This window comes from Poecilia latipinna, unplaced genomic scaffold, assembly GCF_001443285.1.
Source record: "Poecilia latipinna isolate Pla-1442-1.1 unplaced genomic scaffold, P_latipinna-1.0 Scaffold57, whole genome shotgun sequence".
In the NCBI taxonomy this organism is placed as follows: Eukaryota; Metazoa; Chordata; class Actinopteri; order Cyprinodontiformes; family Poeciliidae; genus Poecilia; species Poecilia latipinna.
Window position 1 is genome coordinate 1078582 of NW_015112673.1, and position 25420 is coordinate 1104001.

Here is a 25420-nt window from a genome sequence, read left to right on the forward strand (position 1 = left end):
ATCATTTCATTTTTATAATTTAATAATACAAATATAAAAATATTTGTATTTATAAAAGTAGTACAAATATCAAAATATTAGTACTTTGATATGTGATAATTGTGATGATAGCTGAAATGATTAATCTAAAATATTTTTTGGAAAAAATTACAATTAATCTGGTTTTAATCTGACATTTTAACAATAGATAAGACATTAAAAAATAGCCAAAATAGCATTTCAATGTCCATTACAATACAATAAATCCTTAGTCCATCTATTCCAGTGAAAAAAACAATGACATTATTGTACTTTTAAACATTTTAGATATTAAATGTTTTAATTATAGTTTCTTCCATATTGCTGTTTTGTAAATTTGCAAACTGGACGATATTATTGTGTACTTTTATATAAAATGTGCCCATATTTAACAAAGATTTTACAGAATACATCATCATGTCATAAATAAATAATGCATTCACGTGTTCATGTGTACCATGATGAAATCGCTCACGTTGTACCGAATTTTGATGGAGAAAAATCAGAAACTTACTTTCCAATACAATCAGGCCTAAATCTTCGTGAAGAGGATAGAACATGGTCAAATGTATCACAGATTTTAAAATAAAAGACATCATCTGATCACTTTCCATGTGGATCTTGCTGGACTCTGAGCTGGGGCATCGCTTTCCGCCTCTAGGGGGAGTGCCGAGTGGGAACGAGCGGTGAGAGCAGCAGCAGCAGCGCGCCTGGGCCGAACCGAGCTGCGTCAAACCAGCCGAAATCACAGACCGACACACCGGAACTGAACGAAGTTTCATCCAAAAATTATAGCAATAGTGGGGAAATAAAAAAAAAAACGAGGAAAAGAGAAACAAACTATTAAAGGAGTGTAAACTGTGTGAATATTTACACAGCAATTTGAGCGTCTTTCTTGCAGTTTTGCGTGTTTTTCTGACTGACTTCTGGCTCACATTGGTGAGATGGTGATTTTAGGTCATGTCTTACTTTTTTTTTTACATGTATTGGAGTAGAAAGATGTTTGTAATTTGGTTTGTACATTTACTGAAAGGAGATTTTTGTTAAACTTATAATAATAGCACTCACAACATCCAAGGCTAGTTTGGATTTAATTATTCTTCATTTTGTGCACTTTACATTTGTTTAAAACAATGTTTTTTTTTAACTCTTTTTGTAATATTTTTACATTCTACTTTGCCTACTTCATGTCAATTTGGGCATTTTGGGTCTTAATACTTGAATGAATGGAAACTTGATTTTCGGGGTCTCTATGAAACTATTAGCAGTGTCCTGCAGAAACCTTATAAAGAGCAGGTGCTTCACATTTATAAACAACAAAGGTCAAGTCAAAGTTTATTTATGAAGAATGTTTTTATATCAATCAATCAAATTTTATTTGTACAGCACATTTCAGCAGCAAGGCATTTCAAGGTGCTTTACATAATTAAAAATCAAAATAAAAACAGCATGTGACATTGAATAAACAGTAAGAAAGAGAAAGAGATTTTGGGGGGAAAAAAACGGTAAAAAAGATAAAAACATACTTTTACTATATCAAAAACTATTAGCCAAAGAACTACGAGTTAAAAAATAGTATTATTGACATGATGCTGGCTCCACCCCATGCGGATCAAACCTCCTACAAACAAAAAAACAAACAGTGTTATAATGACAGAGGTAGTGGAACTTATTTTGAGTAATACATTTTTGAGTCAATGTTTGCCTAATAAGCCAACACTGAAGCAAAGAGGACAGGCAAGAAAATTCTCCAACTTATCCTACATCAGGTCTGCAAAGTTATTTGCAGAAAACAATGGAGAAATCAAGTTTTTCCTGGCCAGAGGAAGAATAAGAGGGACGAAATCTCATTGGATGTGAGAGAGAAAGTTTTGTTGGACACAGTTTGGATGTACAAAACGGGTGAATAAATGCTTAAAAATAAACATTAGATTAAAAAACTGCTTAGATGTAAATATCGCAGTTACTGCAGCACATGTTTTCATGCTGCCATTGAGCTGTCATTGGAATTTAATTTACACTTATTGATCTTTGATTTGACTATCAAAAAGTGTCACTATGACAAAAAATGGGATTTTACCTTAGGGCAGACGAACAAAGTAGTTTCTGTCAATCACAGTTTCATTCAAGTGGACATGAGATCGGCTGCAGCCAACATTTGACTATGATTTCCTATTATTTTCTCTGAGTGCAGCACATTAGCCATGATGAATCCTGCAATGTTGATGGAGGTTCAGTTCCTCTTGATAAGTCCGTTGCTGACAAACCCCCTAGAATAATTGACAACTGGTATCAAACATGTGGTATTATTTTTGAAAGATAATAAATGTAATATTAAGCAACATGTTTGATGTGTACTGATGACTTTAATGATGGCACTTTACAAAATGTGTCGTCTGTTTTCACAATTGTCGACTATAAGATGTCTTTATGATGTTTTTAAGCACTTTGATGGCCGGCCTTGTTGCTGACATAAACCTGAGTCATAAATCATTATAAAAGTAAATAAGCAAAACGGAATGAGTCAGACCATGATTATAAGTCTCATTTACGAGACTGTGAATGTGTTAATCACGTGTATGAGTGTTTTATTTTGAAAGGCATTATCGGATGTGCGGCGTTTGCGTTTTCTCCGCCTTGACAATGGTGCTTGAAGCCGAGAGGGCCAGAGGGAGGAGAGGCAAGTGAGTGTGGAGCGAGAATACGACAGGAGGAGATCCTCCACAGGGTGACCAATTTAACCGAGCCATCCTTGACCAGCCTGGCTACAAATGCTCCTCCACCCTGGCCGCTCCGACCGACCAGCGCGGAGAATCGGATTGTCAGCTGCAGTCGTGTCCGGGAATATAAACAGAAGATGATCACAGTGAGTCCGTTTTTGTCTTTTTTATTTCCCTCTCTCTCTCCCTTCTCTGGAATTACTGCCGCACGCTGCAGGCCGAAATAAAGTCATACAAACGCGCCATACGCTATTTCTCTCTGGGCCGTGTGCGCGTCCGCCACCTCTCCGCCGAGCGCTTCATTTGTGCCGGAGAGAATGACATAGCTGGCGACAGACCCTGCGAGGCCTCCGCTTTCACATTAGTGGCGGTGGCAAAAGGATTCACGGTCAGTACATGTTCTCCACTGGCGGACAGCAACAACATCTCTGCGCTTGTGTTTGCGGGGAAGGTAGAGGAGGATGAGACGCATCGCTGTGCGTTTGCGCTTCTTGGTGCAGCTGACGGCTCCGGAGGGTGTTAAAACTGGCAATTCTCTCTATGACAACTTCAACCCAAAGCGTCCCAAAATGGGTTGGATATATATTTTTTCAGAGCATGCTTGTTCCTCCATCTTCTGACTGATGCTGAGGAATGTGCAGCATTATAATAACTTGTTTATTTCCCGTGTACTTCATGTTTTGTCGGTGCACTTAATCCTGGGAGTGCATCGCGTTGCTGCAGACTGAAGGACACTGACTGCAGCTAACACACAATGCGTGCATCTCTGACTGACAGAGGCGTGTTTGTGTCCTGACTCGGGAATGGTTTTTCTGGTCCCCGCTGTGGTTGTCACATAGGCCACGGTGTTATGTAACAGGAATCCTACGCTGTTTGAATGCGGGCCCTCTCTCTCTCTCTCTCTCTCTCTCTCCCTCTCTCTCTCCCTCTCTCTCTCTCTCTCTCACACACACACACACACACACACACACACACACACACACACACACACACACACACGGCCTTGCCTGTGTGTGCACGGCATCCAGACACCAGAGCCGCAGCAGATGCAGGGACTGAAAACCAGAATAAAAATTAAATTAAGCAGTTTTTAATTTCCTTGAAAGGGTTTTGCATCTGCATCATCTGGGTGAGAAGTGACCTGGGGACAGAGGGGTGCACGCGCGAAATGAATGAGTCAGTGCGCGCTGTTTGCGGCCAGCGTCCGGTTGAAAATGCCCCCTTAGAGCAATGGTCACCCACCCACCTACCCTCCACTGCCTCTCTCGCTTCCCCGCTGCTCCCCTTTAGCAGAGGGACGGAGAGAGGGAGCGGATGGAGAGCTGAGCCAGGCACCAAGCAAGCGACTGGCAGAGCCGCGACGCGACGCTGGCAAATGGGTATGAGCTGGTCGACCTTGTGCGGGGGGAGCGAGGGACACAGACCGGGAGGGAGAGGTGGGAAGAGAGCGAAGAGGAGGGGCGGGGCGGGGAGGGGAGGTGCTGGTTCCCCTTGAATCTTGTCGATCCAGCGAAAGGAGGAGGAGGGGTGCTGGACGAAAGAAAGCGAAATACGGCGAGAAGAAGCTGTTTTCTCTGCAACAAGGCAGCGAAGCTGCAGCCGTGGAGGATCTGGTCGACTGGTGGCCTGGGAAGATCCACCATATGTGGCCTTTTCATGATCCAATCAGAAATCCGCACAGAGCATTTCTATTAAGAGCATTTCTATTATTACCCACACTGATCAGGCATGACATTATGACCACTGGCAGGTGAAGTGAACACACTGATTAGTATCTCTTTATCAGGACATCAGCAGGTGAACATTTTGTTCTTAAAGTTGCTGTGTTGCAGGAAAAACTGGCACCCGTGAAGATTTAAATGAATCTCAAGAACTGGATCTTGAAAACTGGTCTGCATGGTCAACATCAAATCTGTGCAAAAGAGTTTCCGAATGCAGCATTTACTAAGTAATAAATCTGAAGTGTAATTCAGTAAAGCTTTGCATGCTGATGATACATTTGACCAATTGATCTGGTATAAATTCAGCACACTAAGATTTGGGGAGAGCAAGGCTTTTGGTTTCTTTTCTATTGCTGTGATGGAAAGAAAGTTAAATTATGGGTTATTTGTAGCACTATGGTCATCAGAATATTACCCAGGTTGTAATTGCTTGTTTCCCCAAAGTTAAAAGGGGACTGAAATATAAATATCAATAACATTTGAAGAATGTAATGCGCCAGTTCGACGCTATGAAGCTTACTGGAAGTTGTGCTGTAAACAACCATCCTCCACTGCGAAGAGAGAAGTACTGACCTGAACAAGGTGTTGGTTTAATATTTGGAAGTGTGACCAACTCAGATTTTGTTCACTTCCTTTGCTGCTTTGTTAAAACCACAGGCAAACCACATTTCTAAAACAGAACAGAAAAGTGACATCATCGTTCGCAGCTTTTCCTTGTGCTCGCTGATTGACCTGGTTGAAATTAAACCGGAGGAATCCCAGTGAATGGGAGAAATCCCAGGTAGTGCTGTAAGCGTGATTTGAATCAAGCAGACTTGAACAGGAAGGTAGCCTGGCCACTGATGGACAGTGTGAGGATTTGCACAACACCCTCCTGGGAAGCCTTGGGTCCCACCATCAGTTTGGATTTTTGCTTACAAAGGCATTTTTGCAGAATATCTACATCATTTCTTGGAAGCAGTATCACCAATGGTTGTGGAGTCTTTTTGCAATACAGAGCAAAAATTATTTGAGAAACACAACATGTGAATATTGACTCACCCTCAAATTTTCAGATTTCTATTCACTTGAGCATTTATGAGATGTGCCGGATAAATTGATCTTTTAAAGTAAAAGGACTAGAAAGATCTGCTGCTACTATCTTGGTGTCAGCTATGGGTGGGCAATTGACTTATCATTTATTGTGAAAAAGTTCTAGATACATTTTGGTTAATGGAAATAAATCTGACTAAAATGTTATGTTTTGCTATTTTCTCCACTGTTTTTTCTTCTGTAAATTAAAAAAATAGGATTAAATGAAGTGTCTGTGCACAGTGTAGGAATGTAGATCATGTTTCTTTAAGTAAATGAAGTCCTGGAAAAGCTTGATATGTTTTTTTAAGCTTGGTGCTATAGATGCTGTGCCTTGCAGCCACAGCCATAGTGTTACTTATTAAAGACATGATAAATAGTTCCTATCTTCACTTTTATTTGTATCACAATTAGAGATGCACAGATCCGGTATTAATGTTTGTATCGATCCTCATATTGAAAATAATTATAGATATAGAATAAGGGCAGATCTATCCAGTCTAATGCTATGCTCTGAGCTCTGAGTGACGTCATGACTTATTATTTATTTCACATTATATTTAGAATTGCTCTTGCTGCAGAAATTAACTGAAATTGACTGAGCAAATTAAAGTTGTGTTGTTTCTACATGTTTGAATATACCAGCTTGTGAAGCTACTGGTAAATATTTAAATATTCTGTTCCGGTGCAAAGTTATCAAATAAATTTGTAGTTCATCACATTTATGTTTTTTTTTTTTTTTTAAAGAAACAGTTTAAGTCAATTCAGTACCAATGTTAAACCTCGGATATCTGTAACGGCATCGGAAGTGATTGGTGCAACAGAAACGCAAAATATCTTGATTAAATTCCACGTCCATGTTGTTCACCCCTGGTGTCGCCACAAACACACCTTTAAGGGTTTATTCTGGCTCAGCAGATCAGAGCTACACTCACTAAAAATTAATGTGTGTCATTAATGTCTGCTTGATCAGTTACACAAGAAATACATGCATATCTTCGTCCACCAATCTGTCCGTCCTTTCATTCCTCTTCTCAGTGATTCTTTCCACACTGCTCTGGGGAACTCAAGGCAATCATCGAGCTGAAAGTATTTATATTTCTTCCTCGCCCCTAGAGTCTCCACTTAGTGGGAAATACCTCTAAAGGGAGGCGACCAGATGGTCGAAACACCTCGACTCTGAACCTATGGATGAAAGATTTTGCTGCTTGTAATTAAAATCTTATTGTTTTGGTCGTGATCAATATCTTTTGACCGTAGGTGGGAGGTTGAACATCAACGTGTCAAACTAATTTTTATTTTGGGCCACATCAAGACCATGAATGTTCTCAAAGGGCCAGAATGTATTGGTAAAACCCGTGAACAAAATGTTCAAATATTAGTAAACAGCTGTGTGCTTATTTAAATCAAATGGTGTTGAACATCTTTTCAACCTGATCAGTACCTCCAGGATTTTGCAATTATTTTTTGTGATATTTTTTGCAATCAAAATCAATGATCTGACATTTTGCAATATTTGCTCTTATGTATGACAGTAAATACGACTTTTTGTTTCTTGCCATATCAGTTATGAACTGCAGTTTGACATCCAGTAATCCAGAGGCAGCAGTGCAGTCGCATAACCCCAATATTTTTGCAGACAATTTCAAATACCCTCACAGTTATGCATTGGAACTATGAGTGTTCCAGTGCAAAAATTCAAGCATGGTTTTTGCATGAATTTTTGCAGAATTGTGAAAATTGGGGTGGGGGGGGATTGACTGGTGTAATTTGGCATTATACAGATAAAAACCTGCTTTTATTTGACTGATAAAATGTAGCCTCACACTGTTATTTTTGATGTGTCCCTCTGGTCTACAGGGCAACAAAAAGCTGCAATGGTCCGGTCCAATGGTTCTTGTTCTTTATCCAACACCTCAGCTTCAGAATAACCTTCAACTTGAAGCGCGATGCATATTTTTAGAATAATAATATTGTAACATGTAATTCATCGAGCCGAAATCCTCTGCTGTAACCTCTGATGTGGATGAAACCCTGACATCCTGACTTTCTGGATGTTTCTATTTGTACTTTTTATTTCGGCCCACAGGCCTGCAGAGTCTGTCACTTTGAATAAAACATTATGGTTTTGACAATGTCCTGCTGTCTGGCAGCTTTTATCTGGATGTTTTTACTTGTCTGTTTATCATTGATTGAGATTATAAACAGAGCTTCGGGTAGTCCATCTGTTCTTTTTTGTCCTGGCTGACTCCAAAATGCTTTTTTTAGAGAGGTTATATCAGAGAATGGGTCATGCTGGAGTCAGAAAGGATGAACTTATGCCCACAAATAGGATCTGAAAAAAATAAAACAACTCTGTAGCTTCTGCTTTGCTGCTAAAGTTTGGAGGTTGTTCTCCAATAAAACTGTCCTACAGTTTGCTACCGCGAAGGTAGGAAATGTAATTTATGGGAATTTGTGTAGTTTATGCATAGCAATTAAATGCAATTTTGATTTATTTGCTATTTTAAAAATATATTGTGTATATATATCCCCCACAAAATATCTGCTTTAATTTTCAGATCCTGATGTTACCTCTTATATGTTCTTTTATTGTTAAAACACGATGACACGTCTATTTATCAACTTGTCACTCTTTTGTATGTTTGACTTTCTTCCCTCCAGAGCCAGCAGAAGCCGTGGAGATAGGTCTGGCACTCCAGTCTTATTTAAATTAGGCTCTGCTTGTTGGGTGTGGCACCGCCATCTGGAGTTTGGTGTGTCAGTCGGCCCGCTGTTTACTCTCAGCCTCCGGCCGTGCAACACGGCGCCTGCAAACCTCTCCTCTCTTCGTCAAAATTTCGTCCAGGGGGATAAATGAGTGAACCGGTCGTAAGGGAAAGGGCTGGAACATGTACCAGAACCCTGACAGGTAAACAGACAGCTCCTACAGGTAGGGCTGGGCGGTAAATTGATTTTATTGATTAACTGAATTTTTGGTTTTGGAAGAATTCATTTTTAGAAAATCTGTATCGTTTTTCACCTTGGGTTTCCACAGTTCAGAGGAGCCGCCTTCTTGTTCGACAATAGTGTTTTATAGCTTTTATTTACTTTCACTTTGAATTCAACGCTATGACGGATTTTTTTTTATTAAGTAGGAAAAATAAGTTGTAATATTACCAGAATAAAGTTGTAATATCACAAGAATAACGTAGTCCAGCAAGAAAAATAAAAAAATTACATGAGGATCATTGAGCATCTTGTGAAACAATACATTGGTTTAAGTTTTACACATAGTACTTAAAACCTATTAGAAATAGTTAATCTTTTAACACATCGGCATCAAATTATTTTTACTAGCAGACCTAGAAATTAATGCCAACTGATGTCATATTTAATGAAAGTAAAAATTTTAAAGAATATATATTATTAGTATAAACAATGTAGGTTTCTGGTTGTGAACTAAATATGCTACACTAGATTTAATTATGTGTTTAACCTAAGACTGCATGTATTTTTCCATGTCTTGTTTGCTTTTTGCTGGCTGTTTTTTTTTTTTGTAATTTGTAAAAATTGTTTTTATTGATGTAAAGAAGTGATATGTGGACCTCTGTAAGAGCAGCAGCAGCATTGTGGATCCTAAATAAACTAAACTAAACTAAACTAAACTAAACTAAACTAAACTAAACTAACTGCAAACCACTGTGCTTATTTGTTGAACTAACCTGTTCATATCATATCAGACTTTGATAACTCTATCAAAGCTTTTTTTCCCTCATTGAAAGAAAACTTTCTCGTAATTTCAAGACGTTATTTTTTTCTGGTACAATTATTCTGCTAATAGTTTGACTATATTCTTGCAATTAAACATTCTCATAGCTGACCCTAATAATCCGTCATTCAACTCACAGAATGTAAGATTGACAGTGTTTCCCCCAGAAAGCATGTTAAGCCTGGCGGTATAGGCTGTGTTTTGAGTTGCATTATTGACCATACTGACAAAACTTAAACACTAATTATTACATTTTTAGAAAGACAAATGCAAACTAAATTTTGATTCTTGGCACTTCAGTTGTTTTATCCTAATTAAAAGGATCCACATTTTTAAAAATCTTTTATCTGTACTCTTTTAGAACAGTAAAAGAGACATCTGAACTCAGTCTTTCAATCTGTTCACACACTGACCAGACTGTGTTGTCATTGTGCTTTCAACCATTTTGCCAAGAAAACTTTTTAACTAGTCATTGTTAATAAATAAATAAACCAACAATGCTTAGCTTGGTCGTGGCACAAGTAAAAGCCTGGTGGCCCACCAGGCTTATCATACACTGGGGAAACCCTGATTAAAATGAAAGCCACTTTTTTGAATTATTTTCAGCCATTTGTAATTTCTTTTGTAAAATAGAAAGTGAAATCGATTAAAATAGAAAATAGGAGCCAACAGGAAAAAAAGTCAGAGGTTTAATTTTTAAGCCGTAACGCCCAGCCCTATTTAGAGGGAGTCAAAGGAGGGAGAAGGCATCACGTTGTCCAACGTAGCTTCAATGCTAACTGTTGTTTGTCTGTTCAAACAGAATGTCCTGGTTCAGTGGTCTCCTAGTTGCCCGAGTGGACGACCGCAAGACTGCGTGGGGTGAACGCAATGGCAAGAAGTCCAAACGGAAGGGAGGCTCTTCTCTCTGCAGCCCGCGTTACATGAGCTGTCTGCGGGACCCGGATGCTATGGAGCCCCCTTCCGGAGCCCCCCTCCCTCAGCACCATCGTGGAGGGGTGGCCGGGGCTATTGGAGGCGGGGGGAACTTCGGCGTCCGCTGCGGATGGCAGGAGGATCACTACGGCAAGAGGGGAGGGGCTCCTGGGGAAGGAGTGGGGTTGAAATCAGTTGACTTGGGCTTTGAGGATGGCGAATTGAAAGGCAGGAAAGGGGGATGCAATGGAGGAAGCAGCGACATGGGAGATGAGAGTCCCAACGGGGCAGGAGGCGTGGTGACGGCGGCAGACTGCTGGCTTAGGGTGGTGCGTGTATTCCAGTCAAAAAAATTCCAGTCCCGCAAACTGGAACGCCTTTACCAGCGTTACTTCTTTAGGCTGAACCAGAGCTCCTTGACCATGCTCATGGGGGTGCTTGTGATCGTGTGCGGCATCATGCTGACCTTCCACTGTGTCCACGCCGCTCCGGACGTGGCCTACTCATCAGCCCTGTCCGTGGCCATGGCTCTCTTCATGGCTCTCATGGTGGTTTGCAACCGCAACGGCTTCCACCAGGACTACATGTGGATGGTCAGTTACCTGGTGATTGGAGTCCTGGTGTCAGTGCAGGTGTTCGGAGTCTTCATGGTGGCGCCTAGGAGTGCTTCAGAAGGAATCTGGTGGTCTGTGTTCTTCATCTACATCATCTACACGCTGCTTCCCGTCAGGATGAGGGCTGCGGTGCTGAGTGGAGCGGTGCTGTCGATCATACATGTGGTGACCACATGGCAGATGAACCAGGAAGACAAGTTCCTCTGGAAACAGGTACGACCCGTTTCATTTCTTTGCTGTCTCTCTGGTTATTAAACATGAACAGAAAAGATGTCAAATTACTTTGTCAGCTGCAAATTTGAGAAGTTTTTCCAGGTGAACTAAGAAATTCAGGTCTCCAGATCAACCTAAATTATGTACAGATGCATGTGTAACATAACACTGTTACAGTTGGATGGTTTTCATCTCTCGACACTCACAGGGGTTGTTTTTGCACCTGATAATCCAGTAGACTTGGTTCGATTGGAGACCAAAGTTGCAACATTTGCTACATTTTCAAACTACACTGTGTCAAACGAACCCTTTGAAAAACCTGTTTACCCTCCTAACCTGTGGTGACGCTGCAAACACAACTACTGAAGGAAATGATATGAAAACATGAGTGCAACTTCCTTCTTCAGAAAATGTAAACAAAAATGGAATAGCGCCAGATTTCAGCGGTTGTAGGATTTTGCTTTTGTCTTTGGTAAACGACCATGAGCCATTTCTCTCATTGGCGTTAGACTCTTTCGTTTGTTTTGGTTGAATTTACCCAGAATGCCCTGCTCTAAAGTCCACCTCCTGCTTTAGTGCAGACTCCATTCTGCTTTGCATTCAAACAATTCACTTCAATCAAATCGAGACCTAGGATGCATTAGTTTTGTTTGCTCCTTTGGGCCACATCAGAATTCGTTTACAAATTCACACCTCCCCAAACGAATCAGACTTTCTAGGCAAACAAACTAGATTTTGATTAAAGTGGACCAAACTGAGCTGGTGTGAATTCACCCTAAATGGTAAGAGCCACAAAACACACTTGATAACTAAACTCTTTAGGTGAAGCGTTGACATTCTTTTATTTTGTGAGGTGTTTTGCACAGCAACTTTTCTGGACTCTGTAAGTTCTTCTCCCTATTCTAACTTAAGACATTTCCTACTGAAAGACTTATGTTTTAATAAATAATATTTTCACCCTGTTGGATAAAGTCTCCATGTATAGTGCCCAAAACTGAATCATTTGAAACTTGAGTTTTCATCACAATTTAACATTTTCAATCAAAGCAAGATTTCCTTATAATGCTCAGCACTAATACCAAATATATATTTAAACATAAACTTACATAAACAAAGAAGAAAAATGAAGACATAATTTGTGGAATCAATACTTTGAATCTTCATTTTAAACAAACTGTTGAACAATTTACTAAGAATGTGCAGTGGTTTGTTTATTTTTCATAGTTTCTGCTGAATTGGAAGAGATAAAACAATTCAGCAAGTAGGAGATTACCTTTAAAACAAGTTATCTGTAAAAAAATGCCTATTTAGAGAACATTGTCTTCTTGTCTATTGGAGCAATCACCAGCTATATTACTGCTTTATCCTCATTTTCCCATACAAAATCCAACACTTTCCATTAAAAACAATTATTTTTACTACTAACCTCACATCATTTAGAGTCCCCCGCCCCCTCTGAAAATAAAGACAAAAAATGTGAATCATTAAAGTATGTGTGCAGCTAAATGATTAAAAAATATTTGTCATTAACTAGAACGTTTCAATTATGTAGTTTTTTGGGAGTTTGTGGGAACAAGCTGTCACGGCTGTAATTTCATCACGCTCTAAAAGTGACGTGTCAAATGTCAACCCTCCAGAGAGATACCTCTTCTCACATCCGGTCTGCATGAAACAACAGCAGCGCTAGTTTCAAGTGGGGTTCCTCACCACTTCATGAGTCACTGACCAAAACCCAATGCCAGTTTTCAGATCAGTTTAATGAAGGAGCTGTTCAGGCTGCTACTGTTTTACGGGTTAGCTGGGAAATTTGAAAGTTTTTGCTTATAAATACCAAAAAAGTGAGATGAACGTTTTGTGGGATATTAAAGATGCGTGTTTATTAAAATCTATCCCTCAGACATTAATGGACTCCTGACCGCGTGGCTTCTTGTCTGGCTACGCCGAAACACAGACTTGATATTTACGATGGGGTGATAGTGTGTGAACTGGCAGCGCAGCGGCTGCAGTGTGAACCGCTCGACTGTGATTTGTCACCGTGCCGGAGCTGCGTATTTGGGGCTTACAGGGTCTCTCTGCACAGTGTGCCGCTTGTACGTCATGCCAAGGACCTGAGGGCTTGCTGAAGGTCAGTGGGCTGAATGAACCGCTCCGGCTGGACAGCAGTGTGTGTCTGTGTGCTGCTCTGTGACAATGGGAGAATACCATGATATAAAGCAGCAACACTCAGATCTCTGTGCTCTTTCACAAGGGACACTTTGTACTTTTCTGCTCTGGTGGGGTGACGGGGGTGAGGCCAAAAGGGAGGACGGAGGGAACCGCAAAGGGACGGGGGGCAGGGGTTGTTGCGGCTGTTTGCCTCTTTTACTATCTTAGCTGTTTTACGACAGTCGTCTCCTCGGAGACGAGTTATGTAAAGCATAACAGGAGGGCCATTAGGTGAAAACAATGGGAGGATATCAGACTTAATGATTGCTGATTGTCTGAGGTGTGCATTCGTTACGATATCCTTTCACTTATTTGTCCTGCTGCTGAATCCGTTCTCAGCAAACAACTTCATATTGTGACTGTTTATTATAAATTCAATACAAATGAGGGGGCAAACATCAGGGCTTGATGGGAACTCGGTGTTTACAGTGCTGCGCCTAGCCTCCTGCATGATATACCGTGGCGTTATCCATCACAGACCCAGCGTTGTTTGCCATCGTTGAGCGAATGAATGTCATGAGATAGCTGCGGCCCAGCGAGAGCAGCATATCTCTGAGGTCGTCTCTGTATTGTGTGACACGGTTATTACATTGTCATCAATCACCGCTTCATGCTTTTCTGCAAGTATTTCCTCTTTCTCCAATAACTCATTAACCTCAGGGACGCTGTAGCGCCGATGAAGGTCGTGGATGATTCCAACGCTAAAACGTGGAATCCTTCTGGTTCAGGATGTCTGATTTCACTTCCTGCCTCCTTTTTATAATAAGATAAACAGTGTTTGTTTTATTTCTGTAGCAGACTGGAGAGTCAAAGGGTATTTCAAGAGGAGTGTTTCCCATCGTTTAGATCAAGACTTGGATTTTGTAGTAATACTAAGATTATTCCTAAATAAGAATCATGTGATTCTTATTTTTATTCAGATTTTTCATGTATTGTTAGTTTTATGGTCAACTTTTGTGCTATATGGCTATTTATTCTTTTCAAACTCTGGCATATCTTGTGATGTACATTGTCTCTTTGGAAACAAGTAAACAATAACAGCGACTACATTAAAGCTAGTTTTTTAAGGTGAGGGAAAACAAAATTGAAGCATTTGAAGCAGAGCACAGACCTGCAACACATAACATGTAGCCTATTGACCACAGCATGATCTCTATGCTTAGCAGGCTGTCAGCACATTCTAATAATTCAGAATCTAATATTTCTATATCGTCCCTTTACCCATATCAGTGTATTGTAAAGAATCTCATCTGTTTTCTTTCTTCAGAAGTGTTTTTTTCCGTTTTTTAGCACAAAATCTGGGCATTCGATTATCTTAGCCACTGCATCCTGTCCGTTTAAGGACCAGCCGCTGAACTTAAGTGACTCCTGCAAACTGCAAAGTTATCACTGATTCTGATTCTTATACAGCATACAACAACATCTGGCAGGGCTGGGTACTAGCCTTGGTAACTCTTAACCAACAATCCACACTGGCAGGTTTAAACGTTTACAAAGCCTTTCTTTTCTACAGATGTCAACGTGCCTGAGTTGTTGCAAGTTGCTGTAACAATAGAAGATAAACTTAATAATAAATTATGTGGCGTTACATGCAAGGGGTAAAGCGGTTTGCACAAACCTCCAAGCTTAAAGGAAGAACTCCTTTCTGAATGTTGAACTTATTATTTTTTGGTGTTTTTAAAACCAACTTTTTCAGACATCTTTTGTTTGATCTTAGGTTTGTCTGTTTATTCAACGGTGACAGTTTATAAAATTTAGCGTGTAGATTTGAACCCGCATTTCTTGAAGCACACCAAGTATTACTAATATGCAAAAAGCAATACAAAATACATCTACAGTTATTATCATGAAATTGCTCATTACCTAATAAAAGTTCAAACTGAAAAAAAACATGAAAAACATAAAAAATAATATGCACCTAAAGTCACAAATATAAACTTTCTTTCCCCAGATATTCATTTAAGGTAGTTTTCAATGATCTATGTGAACAGTATTGTAAAGTATGGTTATTTGACTGTAGTAAATGTGTGTTAACAAAAAGCATTTTGGTTCATCAGGCTTCATAATTGTCAAATTGGTCCAAACGGGGGTCAGCCATAGTTTGTATCAAAGTCTTCTGAAAACAACAAACAAGCAAAAAAACATATTAGATTTCCGCATTTTAAGCAAATTTATTTGCATCAAAATTCTTATCGAGCAAGGAAAGATAACTGACATTCATGGTTAAGTAAACAGATTTGAAATGGAAGGAAGAATGGACTTTATTGCAACCGGTGGTTACAAAATTGGGCACAAATTGGCAAATGCGAGCCATCAGCAGCACGTTTCACTACACGGATGTGTGCAACCCTTCTTTGTTCGTCTCAGGTGCAGTAACAGGCGCACTCAGGTTCACTGTATTTACTCTAAAAACTAGAGAGAAAATCAAGTTGGTTGGTTAACAAGTGAAGTCCAGCAGCTTCTGCCCCACGTGACAGAGAAAAAGGGGGAGGAGCTGTCAGTTACTGGTTGCTACGGGAATCACCAACTGCCAAGAGGTAACAAAATAAATGTCAGGAGAAAACAAGTTTTTGACGAAACAAAATGAATCTGAAGAATAAATAAACTAATTTTGACAAACGTCACATCTATAAAATGCTAAAATAAAACAAAACCCCGCACGTTTCAAATATTATACTACAGTGTAACATTTACACTATAGTGTAATATTTAGTAATATTTATGAGTGGTTAGCACAAGTTTCCACCCTGATTTGGGGGAATATTTTTCGGACATATTTTATCACCGAAACCTTTTAATGAACTTGTTTTCATGAGCTTCTTGCTGGAATTTCACAATAACAAATTACATTCTGCCAGGATAATATTCAGTGGGTCATAGGAGGAGCACGCGTTAGTTAAATGTCTGTTTCTGAAACTTAGCTTTACAGCAGGTCAGGTTGTGTGTGCTGTAACACCAGTAAACGGATCTAATCGTTGGGGTCGGATTTTATTCTGTCTATTGGGAGCCATCGTTCTTAAAGCTGTCTACTTGAATCTGAATCAGCCAGATTAATGCCACATCTGAACACGGCCACAGAAATTCAAAACAGTCTCAGAGCTTGTTTAAAAAGCCTTGACAGTGACATGAAAGCTCTGGCTTTTTCTGGTCGTTAAAAAGTCTTGTGTCCTTTGTAAACATGCTTCATTTAGTCTTGGTTGTTTACAAAGCAAGAATTTTAGTGGATACTGTTTTTTTCTTGTCTTTTTATGTTTGATTTTTGGCTCCTGAACATGAGATTTTTCTTTTGTGTCTTAGTTTTCAAGACAAATACTTTCAGATGATCAGTTGTCAGTCAAATTAAAGACAAACTGTTCTCAAAAAATTAGAATATTTTCTGCTTTTTGGACCAACATATCCCTCGCATGTTGTTAACCGGAGAAACATGACCCTCAACAAAGGGATCAAAACTTGCCAATATTCTAGAGTTTTACATCATTTAAAGGTTTTGCACAGGTACAAAACCCACAGGTTTTGTACCTGAATCTTTGTACCCACAGGTACAAAACCCACAGGTTTTGTACCTGTGGGTTTTTCAACCCACAGGTACAAAAAAGGGCTGTAGTTCAGTCATTAAACCAATTCTTTGTGCAGACTATTGCCTAATGCAATCAGACAAATCTTGTTACGAAAATGTTGAACCTGATTACAGTGCATTCATGCATGAAAATGAGCATTAGTGTGTTTATTCTGATGGGGATTGCCTGTGTTTTCTTTCTTACGCTGTTGTTGCCAGCTGAATCTGTCACGTCGGACCTGCGGTGACTCTTGCGCTCAATCTTGAGGGTCTCTGGTTTGTGAATGTGGACTGCTTCATGGCCCACTCTTGAAATTAATGGCATTTTGTCCCAACAAGTCAATAAGAAGCCGTTCAGGGTGAATGATTGTTTCCTTGACTGTACTGCATGTGTGTTTTTACAGCTGCGTGGCCGTTCCAGGATCTTGTTGTGTGCTTTTCTTCATGCTTGCACAATCCAATTCAACACAAAGCCGCCAGCAGCACCTGGAAGTGCAGGAATTATTCATAGAAACTTTTTCTGATGGAGAGGTCCTGTTGCATGCAAGCTTCTCTCGCCTATAAGTCTTTTGTTTTCCTGATCTTCAGCTGAAATCAATTAGCCATTGCGGCACAGTTTGGACATTAATGCATAAAGTCGTTCCACCCATCATTCCAAAAACACAAGCGCCCCACATTCTTTTTGTTATGGTCGACGCCTTCCCTTTTTGTCGCTGTCAAATGTTTGTCAGAACTGCTGCTGTTTGTTATTCTCTGGGAAGTTACATCACAAAACAGCGGTCCTGCCTTCACGTGTGGGTGTCCGTTCGGGCGTGCAAGCTGACATGTACTGCATGTTCTTCTCCCCGGCGTTCGATCAGACAACTGCAGCAGGCACATTTCAGGCACTCAAAAGTTGCACCCTGGTCTCTGTAGATAAGCTTGTCAATGACTTCTTCGGATTTTGTCACATTCTTCACCCCGGAGTTATTTGCTTTGTGGCCTCTGACAATGGTTAGCCTTGCTTTGTGAGCACTGTTGACACGACTGCAGCTAGAGGTCAAAGACTGGTTCCTAAAAATACCAGGCCCTCGGCATCTCTGCGAAGCGTTGCGTCACAGGGATCGGTCTTATCAGAGCTTGCGTCAGAGCAACAGGCAGGCCGACGCTCCGTCCAGCGCTTCTCTCTGGATGCACACAGGCCTGGATTTTCACAGCCAGTCCAGCGTTTTTGTTATCTTCAGCAGTTTTTTTAGTGTGTGTGTGTGTGTGTTAATAAAGAATTACCAAATGGATCTTTGAGCTCTGGCCACAAAAAAACAACTAAAAATCGTTAAAGTTTAACTCCTATTTCAAGTAGGTTCATTCATTTGTAAGGTTGTAAGTATGGTTCCAGATGTGTTCAGCCACACTCTCCTATAATACATAATAGCAAGACACTGATTTTCTTCTTGCCTTCTTTCATAAAGACAGTATATGTAGATTGCACCACTAAAGGTGATTTTGTCGACTGATTCTCCCACCTGAAGGGTTGTGCAAAATGGCATAAAAAGAGATTTAACTTACAAAAAATAACTTACAATTGGAAATCGAATTGTATTTGATTTCCAATTGTAAGTTATTTTTTTCTCTCTTAAATATTTCCAATAAACAGGTTATATCTCAATCATCTCTTCTGTGAGTTGTATGATGGCTTATTAGGGTCAGGTTACAAAATCTTTGATTAGCCATAATATTGACAGAATAAAGATGTAATTTTACCAGAAGAATGTCTTATAAATATGAGAAAAAGTTATTTTAATGACAAAAAAATTTGGATTATGAATTTTCTGTAATGTTTGGCATTGAAGTTTTCCCACAATTACTACTTTGTTCTCCTAATATTACGACTGTAGTGTCATTAAAAAAAAGTCATAGTCTGACCTTTATATATTTCTTCTTAGAGTTGACTTGAAGTCAAGGTCCAAATAAGTAAAGGCTGTAAAACAAGATGGCGGCCTTGGACGTGCAACATCACTCCAAACTATGTAAACCCAAATTTGTTTTTTATTGTATTTATTTATTTCAAACAGGTTGTTAAAAACAAAGAAAACAAGGAATCAGTATTGAAAGAGAAAACGTGCAAAAATAATTAGCTTACCTCGACAGCAATACACTACAAAGAGTGGAATGGTGAAAAAAAATCCAGATTTTCCAAAAATTAAATCTTCAAAAATCAATTTATTTCTACACCTGAGTTATTCTGCAGCTCCTCCAGAGTTACTACATGCGACTGCTTGTCAGATATTAAAAGCTTGGGGTATTGTTTTTAAACTTCACCTGTCTGGTGGATTCCTTGGTGTTCACATTGCTGTTTGTTTAATAATACTAACACACTATTCACTCATCAGGTCAATAAAGGTAACTGGTTGCTCTTTACTTAGGGGCATCAGAGTAAAGAAGATCAAAAACAAATGCATACAGCCCTTCCCAGATCTTTATTTGTAGTCATTTGCCTTCAAACATAAAACCCACTGTAGTTTTGTAGTTGTAATTTCTAATAAAATGTGAAAAAAGCAGCTGGCTTATGCAGCACAAACCAGACATAAAAAATTCCAGTAAATTTTGCCAAGAACTTGTGCATTTGTGTCACAGCAAATCTCCCAGCGAACCCTCAGGAGCAGCTGTTCCAAGCTTCGCAGCAGCCTCCGGTAACCTTGTGTGCTTTCTGCATCTAGACGATAGACTCGGAGCTCAGCGGAGGAAGTGTCAGCCTGTGATGATCACCTGTGCAAAGCCGCCGCTGTAGAACGCGGCCGTACAACGGAGGAAGGAAGAGGCAGGCGAGGTGGTGCATCGAGACACGAATCTGATATTCTCCCCACGCGCTCCTTCCACAGCCTCCTTGATAAATAATTTGTGTGTTTAACTTGGCCACGGCATTTTAACGAGGATACCTGTCACACACGTGCTTCTCTCACGGCTGGGATTGGGTGCAGATGGATGGGATTCCTCAAACCTCAAACACAGAAAAATACGGGCCACATACTGTTACGGCCCTAGGCCAGTCGTAACACATACAAAGAAAGGAATCGAGATTTACATCAAAGCATAAACGCGTTTAACATACTTTGTCGTTGTGTAAGCATTTTATTATAACAAAGAGACATTATTGTATGCAAACAGACCATCAGCCACCATCAGCAGTCAGCCAATCTGCTCTGGGGAAGCAGTTGTTAGTTTAGCATCACTTCTGAGACTGACAGGGAATAAACAGCATTGCAAAGTGTCTCCGTCAGCGCTTGTGTCGAGTTGGTCCAGTGGCTGCCATGGAAACAGCTACGACTCAAGCAGCCGAGACCCAGTTTGTTCCCTGTTGACTGAAGTAAAATTTAAAAAGGAGGCGGGGAGGGGGAAGAGGAGAGAGGAAAATTGCAAAAATCAGGTCAAAATTGATTTGTTGCATTTAATTTTCCCTCTGAGGAAGTGGAAGCTTCAGGGCAGGTGCTGGAGCGAACCGTGGAGATGTGGCGCTGTTTGGTTGTTTGGATGGATTTCTGCTCTGTTTTCCTCCCTCCCTGCGGTCCAAATGAACCGGTCCATAATTAAACATGGCGATGACGGGGAACAGGTCACATGAGAGGAGGTGGGGGGGGTTTCGCAGGACGATGTTTGTCAGTTGTCTGTTTCAGAGGAGCTTATCTGTGGTCAGCTTGCTGTGACAGGGCAGCTTTGTGTCCGTGCTGCTGTGGAAACATTTACTTTGGGACTCAAAGTAACACAAATCTTCAGGAACAAATGCTTATTTCAACTCTGTAGGCCTGTTAGTAGAGCTAGGTTTTTTTCTTGTCACAAATAATATCTGTGAATGTCGCCATACAGTTGAAATTACAAGTGAATGTAGTAGAGTAATGCTGGTTGTGTGAATTAATCATTTATTAAACATTGTATGTTCAAAATAATAGCAGTCAGTAAGTGTGAATAAACATGTGGTATTTATTTACATGGTTATGGTGGATTCCTTTCTGAAAATATTAGCATGATTCATGCCAGAATTTTAAAAATTACTTTGATTAAAAAGTTGATGGGAGAGTAGAAAATACATAACTCAAAAAGAATCAATCAAATTTTATTTATATAACCTCTAAATCAGTGTGTACTGCACCTGTGCTTTTCCATTAGTTAGGGAATAAAATTGAAGAAAGAAACTAAAATGAAATGAAATAGTAACTTTAGCAAAAATCAGCAAATATAATCTCATTTGCTCAAAAATGGAAGCCAAAAGAAAAAATATATAATTCCAACAGAGAGATTAGTCAACAATACTAGACACTCAACCAATAATCAGCTTCAGGTTGGTCAAAAGTCAATATTTACTTTGGAGAACTGTGTCAGATAGAATAAGTCAAGCCCCCGTAAACCATTACTTGGAAAAAAAGGGAGCTAAACTCTTCAAATGTTATTTATGTTATTAATTTTGTTTACAACTTTTCTGTTTACAACTTTTACCCACACAAATGAATGAATGTAATCATAAAGCTTGTTTTCTACCTTGCAACTAGAAACACCAAGCAACGAAAAAAAAGGCTATCATTTATTAAACATTGTATGTTCAATGTTCAACAAAGCGGCCCTGTCACAGCAAGCTGACCATTAGCAAACATTAGCATGTTTGCTAATGCTAATGGAAAACCAGAAATATTAGCATTTATTTGCTATTGATAGCTAATATTCATTTTATCATCATAGCCAATAGCGTTTTGCTTTAAGGATAGACTCTGATGCTAGCTAACTTCAAATAACATCCAAATGTTTCCATCTATAGTTAGTTACTACTAGCATATTAGCTAATGCTAGCTTTTCAGAGCTAACAGATTTAAAATTCAAACCAGGTTAAACTCGCCTTAAACTATTTTGCATAAACCTTTTCCACAGATCTATTTTTAATATACATTCACTTAATATTTAGAAGTAAATGTTTGTTCTTTGTAGTTGGTTTTGTTTCTTTCCTGCTCCTTTACATTCATTTGACAGCATTTGGGGAGGGTTTTTGTTGTCCCGGCTGTCCCTCAATGTGTTGTCTGTTCACCATATGTGAAACTGGGAAGCATTGTGGGAGCTCCATGTGTCTCAGAGAAAAAGAAAAGACTTCAAGAAGGTCTTTAGTATTATGCAAATTTATGTCTGATTTGCATAATAACAATAAAAAAAAACACATTTTGGCAACTCCAGCACCAGAAAGCCTCAATAGTCACACTCTCTCCACAGAAGTCACACCCGCCCACTTGCAGGAAGAAAAGTGTGGCGTGTAGCTTTTCAGTGTTAGGACCCTCAGCTTGTCCCCAATTCATAAAAACCTGACTGAGAACGATGACCTTTAGCAGAATCAGGTTCAACTGTCTTTACATTACAAGGGGATTGATCGTGACTCAGCCGAGCATCAATTATGTAACGTATGGTGGGGTCTCGTGTTTCACTGGGATGCCTCAGAAATCTACAAGTTGGTAAACCTCTACTGCCAAAAATAAAAATAAAAAATCAGAGGTATTGTGACAGAACCTGTGTTGTAATGTTTGTACATTCTGATAGAAGAAACAAGAACATTTTCACTCCTCAAGGATGATTTATTGAGTCTATCGCGTGTTTGAAAACATGTTTTTCTAACAATATAAGTGATTAAAAATTTGAAAAGAAGGAATGAATCTTTGAAGATGTATCGCAGCCACTTCCTTTATTTTACCTTATATTTCTTGATTAAATACACAAAATAATCACAATTATCCCTATAAATTGCTTGTACATTATAGCTCCTTATGGAGATTCAAAAGTAAACTACAATAACCAAATGACTGGATTTGTTTATTATTTGCTGGAACGTTTTGGAGAAAAGTTTCCAAAAGCTTAACCTGTTGCTCAGTAATATTGAGAATAATTTTTATTGTTTATGTTTAAGAAGTGTCCTTCACAATCAAGTGAAATAGCTTGGATTTGTATTTGTTTAACTGATTTATTATAACAATGTTGTAATATTTTGAATCTTATTTATTCTTTGTTGGTGTTTTTTTTTTTCTTCTTTCAAACTGATGCAAAACTAGCTCCATTTTTCACCACCAAAATCTATAAATCGGTGCTAATTCAGCACTTAGTCTTTTCTGGAGGCTGGCTAAAGGCACCAATAATCAGTTAAAATGTTAAGTATTCTCTGTCTCTTTCACTCTCCATAATTCAGAATAGCATCAGCAAAATCTCAAAGCTCCAACTTTAATAAAAAATCAGGTCAGCATCAACATAAAAAGGTTTATTGGTCTCAGTTGTTTGGTTTAATATTGCTCATTATATTGTTAGCATAGATTAATGCACTAAACAGATCAAAGCTTGCAATCCCTACTTTCATTTATCTCTAATTTCATTTTTGACTTTTTAATATCGAAATTGTGAGAACAACCAGTCGGGTTTCTAAGGTGTGTTCACAACCATCAACTGTTGTTTAAATCAAGATTACTGAATTAATCTGGTGATGTTAACTCGCAGGGATTAAGGATCAAATACTGTGATGTTGTCATCCTGATCAGTAATCCTCCACAGGAAATTAAATTAAACATAGGGAGGAGCAACATTTCACTGGAAGAGATGTTTTCACTGACGTAATGATGTGACAGATCTTTGACTGCGAGAAACTAAAGTTTTGTTCCTGAAGAAACTAATTAAGAGCCAGTCTCTTTCACCAGGCCTGATTTTCTACTGAAGCCCTTTGGCGGTCTGTAACTCTGACTAAATTTGCTGTAATACTTTAAATTTCATGTGTTTTAGGATAAAAGTATGGCAGTAACTCCAGATTCTTTGAGCAAATGATCGATGTTGTCCCCTCTGACTTGCCATACAGATGTCATGGTAATGTTATGCATGGTATGTATGTGCTCTCTGTAATGTTTCTGGAAAGTATTTGCCATTAAAAAAAGTTACTGCAAGCCTCTAAATATGGTTTTAAATTTATTGCTGCCATTAAGCAACATTTACACAACATAAGCCAGAGACCAGAGCTCTGACAGAGGTGCGTTTGATTTGTTAACCAGGGACGTTTGGGAACTTTGAGAGCTATTAATGGCTTATCTCAACTCTCTGAAAGTGAACTCTGCTCGAAAAGACTTCTGGTCATTTCCGAAAGAAATAAAATTAACTTAACTTGAACATCTGGATGTTAAACTACTGACTCCACAAACCTTCAAACGAAAACCACTTCCTGTTTGTTTGTTTGTTTTATTTTTGTTTTTTTTTTTTTTCCAGAAATTTTGCTATATTTCCTTTAAAAAGTTTAGTTGGTGAATATTATGTTTTACAATTTATAGTATTCAAATGATAAATGTTCAATCAGTAAAGTAAATTTAAGGAAAATGTTAATTCATATGATATAGATTTGCTAGGCTGTATACCTCAGAGGACAGAATGTTAATTTCTGTCTTCAGAAACTTGAGACTTAACTAGAAATTTCCGCTGAAAAATCAAAATTTTCCCTTGGACTTAGAAAAACTGACCTGTCTGACCGTCTCTAATCCAAATCCTGTCCTTTGGAGCCACAGTCCTGACAGTTTTATCATTTTCCTGCCCTTCTGATTTAGATGCTTAAATTCCTCCAGTGCATTTCATCAGGTTCTGCAGAAGAATGTTAAGTGTTGTCTAATCCTCCTGTGGTCTGAAGAGACAAGGTCCTGTGCTCGGCCCAGCAGGGTCGCACTGACCCTGCTGCGTTTGATTTAATGAGGTTTCGGGAACTGACGGTCTGATGGGACAACCCCCTCGCTGTCCGACTGTGACATCTGCCGCATTCTTCCTGAGTGTTGTGCTAAGTGTTTTTAAGCTAACATCAGGTGAAAGAACGAGTGTGTTTTCAGCATTTTTCATGAGCCGACCTGGCTGATATGCTCCTCGGCTTGTCGGCCATGACAGTGTAAATCTGAAGAGTTTTCACTTTGATTTTAAACATCAGTTCAGGTTCATACTGGTGTGGTTGTTCATCATTTACTCCCACAAAGTCATACAGCATCTTCATAATAATAAAAAAGACTTCTTCTTGACAAGTTATTTTAGTTTTATGTTAGAGAAATGTGTTCCTGGAAAGATTTGTGGCAGTGTTTCATTAAATGATATTCATGCAATATGAATATTTTGATATCTTAACATTAAAATCAATTGTGCTGAATTAGGACATTATCTAAAACTTGTAGATTGACGTCTCTTGATGTCTAGAGTTGAATACCACCACCATACAATGCATTAGAAGATATTATTTCTCCTATACGATAATATAAACGTCTTGTATGAGTCACTGTTCAACTGCAGCATGTTTTGACCAACAAGAGACTCTGGCTTTCTGATTCATCGTGTCTGCTGAGGCCTGGATGTTGAAGCTTTTGTTTTACTCAATCAAACACAGACACATTATGCTGTTTGTTTTTAAAAGAAACAGCAGGATCAGCACTTTTACAGTATGACTGTAGTTAAAAATGTGTTGTAGGAATAAGAGGTAAAATCAAGCAGAATGGATCTCTCTCTGTTTAAATGACACTTCTTCATGTCCGTCACAATGTTGACAGAACCTGGAGACTAAGAACAAGACAAAGACTAAGAATAGCTCCTGTCACTGAAATTTATTCCCTCTTGGAAACATCCTGGAAACTAGT

At 39.1% G+C, this 25420-nt stretch overlaps 1 protein-coding gene across 2 annotated transcripts in view; it reads left to right on the forward strand.

The window, feature by feature from the left end:
• Positions 1-2659: 2659 nt before the first annotated feature.
• The window catches only part of adcy6a (adenylate cyclase 6a), a 48325-nt gene continuing 25564 nt past the window's right edge, over positions 2660-25420 (forward strand). Inside the window, exons 1-3 of one of the 2 annotated variants that reach the window (XM_015055222.1) lie at positions 2660-2884; positions 8195-8441; positions 10084-11023. In XM_015055222.1, the coding sequence (XP_014910708.1) occupies positions 8422-8441; positions 10084-11023 (960 nt within the window). In that variant the 5' untranslated portion in view covers positions 2660-2884; positions 8195-8421. Of the gene's footprint in view, positions 2885-2933; positions 3190-8194; positions 8442-10083; positions 11024-25420 lie in introns of those variants that run through there. The other variant, XM_015055231.1, reaches the window with a different exon arrangement.